General features: G+C 40.0%; 1 protein-coding gene across 5 annotated transcripts in view; it reads right to left on the reverse strand.

Annotated features, from left to right (window-relative positions):
* TAFA1 (TAFA chemokine like family member 1) overlaps positions 1 to 14,948 on the reverse strand; it is a 313,943-nt gene that overhangs the window by 199,392 nt on the left and 99,603 nt on the right. For 3 of the 5 annotated variants that reach the window (XM_048074312.2, XM_067003488.1, XM_013180385.3), the window contains one exon: positions 13,944 to 14,064. The exons of the other annotated variants lie outside the window; for them this stretch is intronic. In XM_048074312.2, the coding sequence (XP_047930269.1) occupies positions 13,944 to 14,061 (118 nt within the window). In that variant the 5' untranslated portion in view covers positions 14,062 to 14,064. The remainder of the gene's footprint in view (positions 1 to 13,943; positions 14,065 to 14,948) is intronic. 5 annotated transcript variants of the gene reach the window in all.

Consider the following 14,948-nt stretch of genomic DNA (forward strand, 5'->3'; position numbering starts at 1 on the left):
CAGAGATGTTGAGATGTTTTCATTTAGTTTATCAAAATTTGGATCCTGCCAAAATCAGTATGTTCCCAATTTTTATTTTTATTTTTTAACTGACCGGACTAGGCAGTTTCACTGAAGGTCTTGTCTGGCACATGATCCCTATTTAACATACTGTAAATATTCTTACTTAAAATACAATACAGTCATTTATGACTCCCACTACACTCCCTGCGCACACACACACACCCTCCCAGAACTTGTCATGAAGAAGGCATAAGTAGAAACAGTTTAAATAACTGTTGGATTCAATTAATATTAGAGTACACAGACAGAGCATCAGTGCTGATAGATGATTACATTTTCTCCAGAAGCAGAGAACAGCGGTGCTCTGCAAAGCAGAGCTGAGTTTACATAAAAATGACAAAAGCAGATGTTATCACTTAGATAAAGACAACATTTCTAATACCAAGCCTCAGTTAAAAACAAGAAAAACACTAGAAGCATCATCTCTTTAAAAATAGTGAGATTTCAGCCTGTGTTCCTTCAAGGACAGCAAAATAACTGCTACAGCTGTGCATTGGGTAAAGGAGAAAGGGCACTGGTCTCTGACATGGATAACTACATCACCCTGACAAGTGAAGCAGGCTCATGAAATCAGCAAAGATCTTAAAATGACAGAACAGTCAGCTAAACACCCCGGTAGCACCATAGACATCAGTTCCCTGTGGGCTCCTGCTTCTTTTGTGAATGGAAAAGCAGAGTCCAGGAGCAGTGCCATAGCAGATGGGAGAGAAAATCCTGATGCTTCACCTCTGCTTTCCTGATTACCTAATTATTTATTCAAAATGGATAACTCAGGAAATACTGGAAGTTACCCACCATCTCTACCAGCAATATTGTAACACCACAGCCCTCCTTTATGTGAGAAAGGAGAGGGGTCAGTTCCTATGGCAGAACAGTGATTAAAATCAGTATCTCTAACCAGATATAATACCAAACAATTTAAGGAAAGAAGCAGTACCTTCTCCTCTAGAGTTCATTATTATCATTATATAATCTGGCCTTTTCCTTGCTTTTTGTTTAGTGTTTAGAAATCAGACAAATTGTTTCAGGTTTTGTTTCCTTTTTCTTTTCCAGTTAGTAAGGAAAACAATTAAATTGCTCTAAACTAATTTCAAAATGTAAATACTGCAACGAACCAACATTTGATATCTTGCTTTGGCTGTCAAAAAAAATTTCAATTATTTACACTGCTTTACTCACACAAAGGAAATATTGCTTTCAAAATGCAGTGTTACCCTGTGCATTCCTCCAACCTAGGAAAATAAAACAATTGTCACAATAGAAAAGAAAATGTGCTATAATTCCTTAAGCACATAAAAGCTCATAACCACAAGAGGTTAAACCCAGCAAGTTTTAAATTAATTCTGCAATACAGATTAAATCAAGTCCCAGTTTAATTCTCAAATCCTAACAAAAGCCTCCAAATGCCCTCTGCAAATTAGGCAGTCGCCATCAGCTGAAGCTCAGCTGCCCCTCTCGTTGCATAAGAGGAGAAGGATCCTGCAGAAGAGGATCCCTTGCCAGGAGACCCCAGTCCAACCAGGTGGCCCCAACATGAGCTCGAATATAGGATTCCTGCTGCGCCTCTATGAGAGCATGAAATCCTGCCAGGAAACAAGACAGTATTCATAAATACTCATAAAAAGCTATAAAACCTCCAAGCCAAAACAGGGGTAAATAATGTGGAAGATCTATTCCTAAGCTCATAGATTTTCTATGGCCCCAACCAGTGAGAAACAGAACCTTAGCAGGAGGCTCAAAACCCAATGGCAGCAGCCAGAAAGGGTCTCCAGTGGGGAAGGACATGCAGCACCCTAACAGCACCCCAGCCTTCCCCAATCCACCCCCACCTTTGGCTGGGCCAAGCAAGACAGCCTTCAGGGGTGCTTTTCCAGCTAGCAGATCCCCACAGCACCATGCTCTTGGGGACTGATCTTCCAGGCCTCTCTCCAGAGCAATCCAAGTCTTTAGAAGCAATCAAGAGATTAAAGTGGATCCCCCCCCCCCCCCCCCAATTGTGGTAAGTGAAGTATTCTGAATTTTTCCCCCTTATTAAAAGAAAAATGACATGATTTATCTTGCCACAGGTTTTTATGCTGCTGTAGCCAGCCTGCAAGCATTTTAAGATAACAGCGTGCAGTTAACAAGATTTGCAAGTCAGACGTGTTATAAAAATACACTGAGTTATGCAGAATCAGTGTTACCCCGCCTGTGAAAGATTGGAAGCATCGCACAGAACTCTGGTGGGAAGCTCAGCTTTCGAGTGAGAAACACACTTAAAACAGAAGCCTTTTTGTCCAAAGACAAACCCAGCCTTATCTCTTGAAGGAAGCAATTAAGCAAAAAGCAAATTCCACGTTGAAGCAAATACAGCAATGCCCATCTGCGCATGCTGAGCCTGTGGTTCAGCTGAGAATAGGGACACAGGGAAAAAATCCACTGTGCCTTTACAACTTGTTTGTCAATTGAGTAACAGTAAGCAAACGTGAAGGCTCTTTACACCTCACAGCTGGGGCAGTCGGATAGATTATAGCTTAACCACCATGAAAGTTTAAGCCAGCATGAAGTTGGCTTACACTGAAGCACTTGATTTCATGAAAAGAAGGAGCAAAGAGCCTCCATGATCCATCACCCAGCTCGCAGAAACTCGTACTTCCTTGCCAAGCCATGCCAAGGATGGAGCACCAGGGATGGGATGCCTGCCCTGGGTGCCAGCGGGGGAGGTTGGGAGGCTGGTCTCTCTGGCAGCCACCAGACACTGCCATAAACTCACTCAAGGAACAGAACAAAGCCTCCATTATTTGCATCTCCACTGCAATATATATACACGCACGATGGCGATCTCTCAGTATCTTCGTGTGATTCAATGTTGAATTCTGTGCAAGTACTGCACAACTGTCTCATGGCTGGACATGAAGGAAAAAAATGAACAGAAAAGCAGGTGTTGGTTGGGTACCCTGCAAAACTCTGCTCTCTTTATCGCAAATGTTGGTGTTCTGGAGATCTGTATGTGCTATCAGAATACTGAATAATCCCCCCCCCCCCCCCCCCCCCCCCAAGGGATTTATGAATTTTGTTCATATGTTTACTTAGTTCTGAGGTAAAACATGGACAATAAAGCCTTTCTTTAAAATCAGACAGGATGCAGTTTACAAGAGGACCTCCAAAACTTTAGGTACTAAGCATACAACACTTCCATTATACAGAGATAATTATTTTGTTATATTTACATATGAAAGCAGGATTGCATTTTAAACTATATGAATTTCCCCTAACAGACTTTGATTCATAGATTCTACCAGGACTAAGGGATTATCACTTCTCACCTGTTAAAGAGCACAGCCTCTCAGAGGCAGGGAGCAGCCCACTAAAGACACATAATCCTTATCAGAAGAACTTCGGCATAAATTTGATACTGCTTTGTAGTTTGTTTCCATCTCTAGACACTATAGATTCTCCCTATTCCTCTGATAGATTAGAAAACAAGAACATTAGCAAGTAATTCAATTTACATAAGAACTTGGTTCAAGGGGGACTTGCATAGCCTGAGCCTTAGAAGAAGAGTACAATTGATACAAAAGAACCGCTTGATACCCTGCTGCTCGTATAAAGCACATCATCACGAAACATCATGCAGCTCAAAGCCAATTCAAATCCAATCCAAAAAGTCAAGGAACGCTTTTACCAGGGGAAACCATGAAATGACTCACATTGAAAGCAGAAATCCCCTTCCCTTTAATTCGTGCCTATTTTTATCCCCAGCATTTGAGTCTGTTGCTCTCCTAAGGGTGGAGATACAATGTGCACAGCATGTTCACTATCCTGCTCCCAGTCAGGGTATCTTCAAATTCCTTTTACAACATTGTCCCAGTATTTCCTCTTACTATCCTTAAAGTAGAAAACTCAACAGAGCCCACACTTATCTTTCAGGACTCAAGAGTCTAATCAAACTCATCATGAAGCTGGATTACAAATAAAAACATGAGATAAAGATCTAACAATCACTGTCAACTCATTCATTTCCATGAGTTACCAACAGGAGGAGACTGTCACTAAACAATTACTCAGTTCTCTCTTAAGGGATAAGGGAAATGCAGAGCGTTTCCAACCAAGACACTGAGGAAGATGTATTTCACCTCCACAAGATTCACTGAAGTATCCCACTTGGCAGCTCATCTGATGCACCCGATGCACTGTGACATACTGGGATATGCATGCTGCAGCATCACTAAGGGGTGTCTGTTTGCCATGAGTCCCGTCCCCCTCCTCTGCTGTGGATACAGATGGGTGTTAATAGAGGAAAGGTTCTGCCATTGAGTAGCCTTGGAAAAGTCAGGAGGTCCCATGGGCACTTTTCGAATTAGCAGGGGATACCTAATGTCTTAAGATTCCAATAAGATTTAAAAAAAATGTAAAAGAGGGAAACAAAGTGTTGCCTTACTCTTAGGTATTTAATAAACTCATCTCGGGACTGCTATCTGTGGTGTTTGGGCCTCATTAATTTTCTCTTCCAAAGTTAGCAAACACACACAGGCTTTTGTCTATTGCTGTCATCAAGGCATTTGCATGCACTAATCCATGACAAATGGTTTCATTTGACGCACGTTGGATTTCCTTGCCTGCCAACCAGAAAGATAATAGAAATACCAAGAGAAGCTAAATTAAAACCAAAGGAGTCATCTATTTGTTGGAGAACTTGAAACAAGGTTAAAATAAACACCACCTGGGCAGCTGAATTCATGGAGAAAAGGCTGAAGTTTCAGCCATGGAAAGCCAGTTTCTAAAAATGCATCTTTTTTCCCCCAGGTCATTAAAGCCTCACAAAATACAATATTGCTACAGAAATAATTATACTACAGATGTGGAAGCCAGCTTGGATGCAATCATTCTGTCAGATCCTGCACTGGCACACTGAAAGCAATTACAAACTCATTCAAAGACCTCTGTTATCTCCAACTCATCTCTCGAGTTCCCATTTTCATACACAATAGTGCCTTTTGGCTGACTGGCCACCCAAATTTAAAGGCATCCCATGGAAGTAGCCAAAGAGAGGAACTTCATGAGTTAATAACATGCACATCATTAGTATAGCCCTGGTAGCTTACAGACTAAGCAAAATTTTTAGATCAGGGAAATACATTCTATTAGAACAGCAGACAGAGACAGTTGATTTTATGAAAAAAGGCAACTTCTGGAAAAATAGGCCTCCTTTAAGTTCACTGATGCTGCACACCAAAACAAGAGCTGGTACCAACTGGAAGAACACACAAGACCCTCTCTGGGTTTGTGTTGGCATTGGATTTGAAGTCTGTGAGGTCGTCACCTTTTCAGAAAGAAGCCACTGTTGGCATATCTGAAAATATGCTTCCAGACAGGATTTATTCATTTAACAGGATGACTACTTGTTTTAGTTGGCTGCTGGGATAATGGAGAAATTTTATGCTGATAAAAAAAAGCGTTTATAGAGAATGTCAAAGTAGAAATGACGAATGCAGAAAGCGACTAGTTTGGTATTTTTTTTCCCCCTTAGGTGATTAGACAGTTTCAGCTTAGGAAACCAATTCCTCAAAAACCTTAAGGTTTCAGAATTCTCCACTCTGTTCTGATTTCACTATGAGAACATGAATTAGGCTAGTGTTCAAAAGCTTCTGAACAGTAAAATTAGCTGTTTGTGTAAATATAAAATTAGTTGCTATTTAAATGTGTAAATATATATATTACTGTATCATAGCCATAAAACAATATATTGCATTATAATCATAATACGTCAGTGTATTTTACTATAATTTTCTTATACAAAGCACCTTCAGCCAAATCACAAAGCTGAGCTAGTTTTTTTTTCTCTCTCTCACAAATGCATTTTTCAAAATGAAGTTCTGAACACTACCTTACCTTTAAGGTCAGTGTTTCTTGATCTCAGTTCTGTTTTGTTTTGGATTTTATCTAAATTCAGAATTGTTCAGAATGTGATCATTTACTTCTTAATAGGTTTGTATAGGGAAATATATACAGCACTAGGTAAATATCCATCCATGATTCTGTACAGAGCCACAGCTGCTATTGATGACAACTGTTCAGCATTTAGGGAAAAAGGCCCTAAACAATAAGTTCCCTTCATTTATTCACATTCTTTAAAAAAGTAAACATACAAATCAATGAAACTCATTTTCCAAATAAACTATCCTTGCCTGCTCCCAACCACTTAATTAAACACAATTAACTCTAGTTTGTTTTGGCAACCAATTAATGTCATGATCAAATATAAATAGACTCTGCAAGGAAAGATTATAATTAATAAATCCTTAACAATACAGTAAAATTACACTGAAGCTTTGCTTGCCAGAAATACTTAACAGCATTTTTGAAGAGCATTAACGAGGACAGTAAAAAAAAGATAATAAAGTTTTATCGAAGTGTGTACAATTGAGGTCCTGAGGCTCCTGCCTGCACTCAAACTGACCTATATAGCCTGCTGGCATTATTTACATCAGAAGTTTCCAAAGCCCAGTTCCCCACTTTCAAACAAACTCGAACGGTTTATCATGCTGATCATAGGTGCTTCCCAGTCAAGGAAACTTTCACTTGCATGAAAGTTAACTACAGAATAGATTTTTACTCATTGTATTTAGTGTATTTGCCATGAAGGCTCTTGATTCACATTTGTATTCTACAGAATCCAAACTATTAATCCCATTGGATCATGTGAGAGGACAGATTAAATGCGTATTTTGACTTGAATGAGCAGCTCTCCTAAATAATAAAGGAGCAATGATTCCCATTTAATCTGCATTTTAGCTGCCTATTTGTATAGTGTCAGGATGCGTGATATACAAATAAACCTTCAAAGCTCAGCGGAGAAATATTTAGACATAATTTTTAAAAAAGACCAGCATGCATGACTGTCAGTGTTAGCTGCTGGTGTAGAGCAGTCTTCTAGATTACATGTAGCTCAAAGTCAAGGCACCACAATAAGAGCACCACTGAGCAAGTTCAGCCATCTCTGACTACAGATTGGCCTTGTCTTACTTCGCTTGGCCTTTCTCAAGGAAGAAAGGAGCTCCAAGCCTTGGAAGGAGAATACTGCCCCTTTCAGCTAGACCTTGCGCAGTGCAGAACCTGCCCAGTACCTTTATGGACTGAGCTGTAAGAGTGCTGAATTCCAAAAAAAAGCTCAAGATCAGGAGCTGATGGGTGTCTAATACTAGAGTGCCAGATGTGTAGATCACTCCAAGTATTTAGGACTTGATTCCAAAAATCCTGATTTACTCACATCATCCAAAAACTAGTAAGGTCCTCCCTTCCTGCAGTCAACTCACTTCCCCGGTACAGCTTCCCTCCTCCCTCTCCAAACCCCTAAGGGAAAATAAAGATTACAATAGAATACTATGACAATTATCGATTATCAAATAATAGCCACAATGATCCTGTCACTGAAGACATTACCTTCGAAGGACAGCTAAATTGGTTTCTTCACCCAATGCAAAGGAAAAGGGGAAAACCACTGCTCTGGAATGGACACAGAAGGCACATGCAAGCGAGAGATGTCAGATAACAGTCTTCTAAATAGAGCATAGAAATATGAGTCAGATATATACATGGGGCTTTGTAACTTCATTCAGCTTAATTTACACCCCCGATTCCCTACTGTGCATCATTGACTGAGTCTAATAAATTTAGAGTCCAATTGTGCTGCAGTCGTAGCTGACCCTGCCTAGAGCACAATGAAAAGAAGTCTCCAGCACTGCTACTACGCAAAAAAAAAAAGTTTAGCTGGAGATAGCTGCTCTATACAGAGCATCTGGAAATAGCAAAAATGCTGAATCCCAACAGGAAAATAAATCTTTCTCACAGCAAAGGTTGATTTCACAGCAGCACAGAAAAGAAAGCATTCAAAGAGAAATCCAGAGATTGCAAGAGGGATAGGATAAAACAGTACGAACCAATGGGAGAAAAAGACGCCTATCTTATGAGGAAATGCACTTGGATATTGCCTTTTAAAATATAAATGAGTATTGGACTTAAGTAGGCTAATCATTAAAGGCAGGTTTCTGACATTATCAGCAGAAATACTCCAGTGCAGAGCAACCTATATTGCCGTTGGGGGGTTATATTTGTAGGTGCCAACTTTTCCTTGGAGCTCAACCACCATGGTATCAATTCTCACGGTCTTTAAAACCACGATGGTGAGCTACAAATAGTGCAGAGCACTGAGAGGTCCCTCCATGACTCACCGCAGCCCCAGGGCTGATCTGGGAGGGGGAGGCACCTGCTGGGACCACCGCATTCACAGGGGCTTTCTGGTCCCAGCTCCCCCAGAGCACCTCCCACCACGCAGGTGGATATGCCTTGCTCCTGCCTGCCTGGCCACCTGCAGAGAGGTCCAAGGGGGAGCTGAAATGGCATAGGCAGGGGGATCCAAACCTGAGCACAGAAAAATTGCAGAAATTGCATGTGCAAGAGACACAGCCTTCCTCTTGCAATACCACCATCAGCACCCTAGGCTTGGGCTCTTGCACAGGACGACACAGCGGTGCTTGCAGCAGCTTGTGGAGCCATGCTGTGCGCAGCGGGCAGCTTGGTTCACACCACACAGCGCAGCCACGCTGTTCTTCACAGCCCATCGAGCTGCAACACCTGCTCCCCTCAGCTTGCGTAGTCTCCCCGGATCAGAAGTAACAAGGTGTCACATTCAGCATTGTGACCGGTGACACCTTTCCTCCATCTGCAGCTGAGCTACGTGCTGGTGAAGGACAGAGGTGTCCTCCTGCCTTCGGCCCTCCATTGAGCTCCGCTTGCTGCCTGGCAGTGCTACATACCCTCTGCACTCTACCTTAGAGACTGTTAAAGCCCTAAAGTCTGCTCCTGTTTGGAGGTTTGATTCTTCAAAAGCCACACGCCTCTAATAAAAGCCTGCTGCTGTCAGCAAGTGCACCACACAAGCTCTGCAGGCCGTTCATCACCACTGGGCTGACAGCAGTCCTACCTTGTCCCAAAGTGTTGGCTTCATTACATCAGTTCTCTGCTTACACAAAACACAAACATGTTCATCCAGATATATTTCATGCATGACCAGGAACACGGTAGGTACCTCCAGGATTGCTTTACCTTGCAGTTGATGATTCCCCATTTTCAAATACAGCCTGTGAAGGCCAGAAATGTACAACAGAAAGTTACTGAGAGAGCAGAGGATTTCCACCTAGCACCTGTGGAATACCGAGCTGGAAGCAGGTTTTTCTGATCATGAACCAACCAGGATGCTGCTTCAAGTGTATTTACTGACATAAATGGCATCTGAACCAGACATTAAAGCTTATCAGTTTGTTCCTTTCAATTAACACAGCAGGAAGCTCCAGTTGTCAACTTCATGTCCACGATCTGATCTACTGCATACAGGCCAAGTTGCTGCACAACATTTCAGACACTATATACTGAAGGCAACTCACATTCACACCAAATTATTAATAGAATGCAATTCTTACTGATCACAGAAAGTGTACCCATTCATGTATTAACTACCTAGTTCTAGACCTGCTTCTATCAACACCAAGAGCAAAAACCCTGTTGAATTAATCTTCCAAATCTTAATTACTCTGCCAAGTACAGAAAAATATTTTATTTACACTTTACTGAGGAGTGAGATTCAGACCAACATTCTTCCCAGGCTGTTTTGAACTGAGTAGCCTTGCATTTGGGGCATATGAAAATAGCAGACCTTTTGAAATGTGAAAATATGCAGTTTCCCCTCAAGGCTATAAAAATCAGTGGGAGGGCCAAGATCAGAACTAAGAAATTTTTTGCTCACAGCCACAAACTCAAGTTTCTGCAAAATGCTGTCTGCTAAGAAAGATGCTCAGAAAACTCTTAGGTTGATGTTGGTTGTTAGCTTGCGTAGAATTGCTTTGATGCCAATTTTCCTCCTCATAATATGAGGTATAGAAAATCATTTACTGAGGTGATTTTTAATGGACACATCATTAACTACTGTCACAATAAAAGATACTTTCTTATTTACTGACTTACAATTCCAGCCATACTTGATTCAGACCATGACTTCCCTCCTCTGAATAAACCTATTTTTAATTAACATATTTGCAAATGTCAGCACTGCTATAGTAGGTACATGTTTCTGCTTGTGTCTGCCTCACATCTTTATGCTGTGCGCAAGACTAACCTAGCATCCTTAACGTGTAGCCAATTATTTTGCATGAACTTACAGGTTCCAGTATACTTTCCCATATTTTTAAGCAACACATGACCAGTGCTGTCCACCGTGATTCAGTGCTAGTTAATGGTCCTCACTGGATGCAAGACGTCCCTCATTCATGGGACAAAGCCAGAAAAATTGCTAAGAATTGCACAGTTTAGGGGAGGGTTAATTATTATTTTTAATTTAGAAAAAAAAATGAAACACTGCTTTTTGAATATTTTAATTTTCTTGCCAAATGCCAGCATTTACACTCTGCCTCTGGGACAGAGTCAATACTGTCAATCAGATGATCAATGGACTATCACAGGCACTCAGCTAACTCTGCAAATCACAACCTGTCCACTCTAATCCTCAGGCCAATTCAACAACTCTACAACCATAGAGCTTCTTACAGCGTAAAATGGCCAATGTGGAATTCTACTCATTACTGCTGGTTCTTATTAAATCATACAGAAATGACATACTTCTGAAAAATGGAATTTGTTTGCACAAAGTTATTTCCTGTGAATGCTATCACACATCCTTTGCCTAACAATTTCCATCAAAATGAAATATATTCATAAAAAGCTGCAGAAAACTATACATATTACCCAAGGGGAATCATTCAGTAATGGCATTCAGCTAGCTTACTCCCCATTAAGATCTCTGGATCCTACTGAAAAAGCTCAAAAATCCACCCTGCCCACCTCACCTGTCTCAGTCGAAAGGAACAGCTATCATCACTTAAGGGTACTTAACCACAGCATTGAAACTTTTCATTGTGTTAATAGGACAAGCAAGAATTCATGAACAGGTACAGAAAATACAGAATAATACATCTTAAAAATCAAGCAATATGCTCTTACTATCTGTGCCCTCATGCCAACATTTCACAGAAAATAAAGCTCCAGTCAATTACAAATGCTGTCACGTAAAATGGTTCATCACATTTGTTTTCAAGTTTGCACCTTCTGCCAAGTCATCTAACTGAATAAAATCATGAACTATAAAACTGTATACGACACTTAAAGGAAGATTTAAACTTCTGTGATTGCACACCGAGTGTAGAAACTTATTTCAACCCATTCAGATGCTTGCTTAAGATATTTACAGGAGGCGAAAAAAAGAACAAGCTCAGAAATGTCTGATAATAAACTAATCTTCTCATACATTACCCTCGATTTCCAGTGTTTCAAAACTGAATTAACCACAGTACTACAGATGGGTATATTCACTGCATTAATCCATTGAGTTCAGTTCAAGTTTATTGTGCTAAATCCTCTCCATGAGGATTTTATCTTTTACCTGCACCTTCCTGTGCTTAATGAGACTCTTCTATTCATCAAGTATGAGAAGCATAAGACAGGGTGGAATCTGCCTTTTTAATCAGGTTGTACCAAGGTAGCCCCACAATGGAGTTGAACAGCTCAGAATTGCTCTTATTTTAGAGCTTCTCATTATCTATGGAATATCACAAACTGAGGGAAAAGGTATGCTGAGCATGCTATTGATTACAGCTACATTTGCCATGATCCAATAAGTTGAAATTTCATATACCAAATATTAAATTACTGAAATTATGTTCTGGTTCATCTGCATCCATTTTTTATTCACTTTTATTTGGCTGAACATTTTAATCTTACTTACACAGTGACTAACTAAAAGTAAATGACGCATTCCTAATATTATAAATATGAAAAATAGGGTGTGCTCAGGGACTGCAGTTGAATACATTAAAATCACTCAGTTTGCTAGTTAACATATTTCCATCCCTTTTATGTACAACCTTTTGCATTCAGTTGGCAGACTGCGAATTCATGGCCTTATAAAAAACAGTCTTGATTTTCTGTTGTGACAGCAGAAATTGCCCAAAATCTTGAGCAGTTTCCCTAAAGGATGCCCGCTCACTGTTACTTCCCAGGTGCCACACAATCTGAAACCGAGGTGAACATCATGTCAAATTCTACTCATCTGTCAGTGTAGTGGATTATTTCTTGAGAGACCAAAATTGGCTGCCTGGGATCAGAACACCATCAATCTTATTCGTGTAGGGTGTGGAGATGCTGCCTGAGAAAGAAACAGCCAAGCTTTTCCTCTTGCGAGCCTAAGTAGGTGATGAGGCAGCTGTAAAACCTTCACTCTATCTGTATCACATCTCTGAGTGAAAGATTTTGTCATTTTTCACATTTCTCCAACACTTGGTATGCATTCAGTGTCTTGCTGTTCTTGCCTCATAAAAGAGGTGATTTTTCAACCTTAGGCAAATGTTGCAGAGCTCTGAATCTGTCCAGCTCTCATTTTTTCTCATAATGTCACTTGTTTCAACTGATTTTGCAAAACAAGATTACATTTTCCTTTTACCTACCTGCTTAGTTGAGCTGTTTTTTCCTATTTCCTTCACTGGGGGACAGACTTAAAAAACTAGCAGCATTACTCACAATTGTGTTGTAACAACTATATTGCTCATTTCTCTGCAAGCCCCAAATAAAAACATTGTCATTCAAAGACTCAAACTTCCAGTGCAAGCTAGTAAAGATAATAGCATTTATCTAATGTTTTAATGTAGCTACCGAGAACTGATCTATGAAGGACTTAAGTTTATTTCTCTATATTACACAAATTTTATTACAAGAAAACAAGACTATGCCAAGAAAGCAAGACCTATGACTCTTGGACAAGGGAAATAGTTGGGAAAAACTTTGAATAATTAGGTTGATAAAGACCTACAGTTAAAGACATCTCTTTTTGCAAGTATGCCATTAGATTATAAAAAACTCCAAGTATTAGCTGCCAAATATTAGGTGATGCGTCACTGCAAGTTAACATTTACCATCTTCCACTTCTAAAGCTCTTAAGACCTCTCCCTCCTTTCTGTGGTTCTAGATCTGTAATACACAACTCATGGTCTATCTAATTTTAACTAGATGATAATACTGCACTAGAATATGCCAACTTCTCAATTTTTAAATATGGCTCATCCTCTTCAAAGCACAATTAACAGTTGAAAAATTAACAATTGAATTTATTAATAAAAACACAAGTACAATAAAACTAATGTGCAGTCTCTGTGGATCACAGCAGTCAAAGTGAGTTGCATTCATTGCAAACCTGAGGGTCTGACTCTGAAAGCCTTGCACGTGATTGACTCCATTGAGAGACACACCCAAATTTTCCTCTGAGCTGCATGTCTGCAAGTTTCAGAGGTAAGCCTGTAAACCTAAGAAAAACTGTATTGTCATTTACACCAAGGCAAACACCTGACCTCCAGTGAACCCTAAAGACTGCGGGAGATGTGGTAACAGCATTTCAAGTAAGCAACCCCTGTCCAGCTTAAGTTAGATAATGCAAACAAAGTTACCCAAAACTGTGCTGTTACGTCTTTCAGTGTTGTACACCCACTCCAGAACTGCATGAAAGGGGGAAAAAGGGAAATAGAAATAAGGACAAAGGTAGAAACTAAACCATTATCCAGAATGGGATTCCCATGTTGGTAGGTTGTTAGAAGACAAAATTAAAGGATGAATATTACAACATCAGATTGGCAAAGCGCAACACGTTAGACCAAAAAGGATGCTCTACAACATAAAGGCAGAAAACGGATAAAAGTTAAATGATAAAATGGATTTTATGATTAGTCAGTCATTTATCAAGACAGACATGAGCATGGGGGAAAGCCTGTAATCTTACAGCATCCCACAGATGATATCAGTCCTACCTGGTCTGTGCAGGTGATGCTGCTGGAAAGTGTGATGGAGGGACCCCTGACAGAGCAGCATTGCACAGGCACTTATCCACAAATACAGGACCCAGGACATTGCAGAGACCACTGCCATTCTCTAAACAAAATATTAGACAGACATTATTATCCATCACCTTGCAGCACACAGAGTAGTCAGTTTCCATTACAACAGTATTTTTAGTTTTCTTCTCCTTTTGTTAAATGTCTTTTTTTTTTTTACCTGGTCAATTTTCCCCCCATGGGATGCAATTGTCATACAACAAAGGTCATGCCCAAAAAGGACAGTTGATGTAACACTATGTCAGCACAGAAGCCTGGATAACTTTAATAATTCAGTGGCAAAAATGAAACTGTAACGATCTGAGGACTTGGGGGCGGGGGGGGAAACACAAGAAGAAAATATAAACAGAAGGCTGGGAAATATTCCCACACTGGTTCACTGCTGAATTTAAAAGCGGGAAGGGAAATCACAAGGCCAGCTAAAAATACTGTGATGTCCAGACAGCATCAAAACTACTTTAAACACGTTGCAGATAGGGATACAACATTATCAGGCATCTGAGATGCATTTCAAAAATACTCCATCCACAGTACTGGAAGACTAATACTGCCCCAGAAGGTAATTTTATTATTATTATTATTTTTACTTTTGGGAGCATTAATTTTTAATCATGATGCTGTCTGCTAAACAAAGTAATTGTTTCTCAGAATTATCTTCTAATCCCCAGATGCAACCAGATTCCTTTTGTTCTACCTGTGCATGTAAAGGGACCGGAGTATGGCCAGACTGGCTTTCATACATACTCTGTAGAATATTTTATCTTTTTCACAAAAGAGGTTATGTCAAATTTTTAATGAAAAACTTCCTGAAAAAAGGGAAAGGGCACTTTCTTTCTGTCTTCCAGTGCTGATGTACAGATGCATCCAGTACAGGTGGTCATGTTTTTTCATACTTGTATTCATTATTGTACTAGCTTTCAT

The sequence above is a fragment of the Anser cygnoides genome, chromosome 10 (assembly GCF_040182565.1).
Source record: "Anser cygnoides isolate HZ-2024a breed goose chromosome 10, Taihu_goose_T2T_genome, whole genome shotgun sequence".
NCBI classification, from domain to species: domain Eukaryota; kingdom Metazoa; phylum Chordata; class Aves; order Anseriformes; family Anatidae; genus Anser; species Anser cygnoides.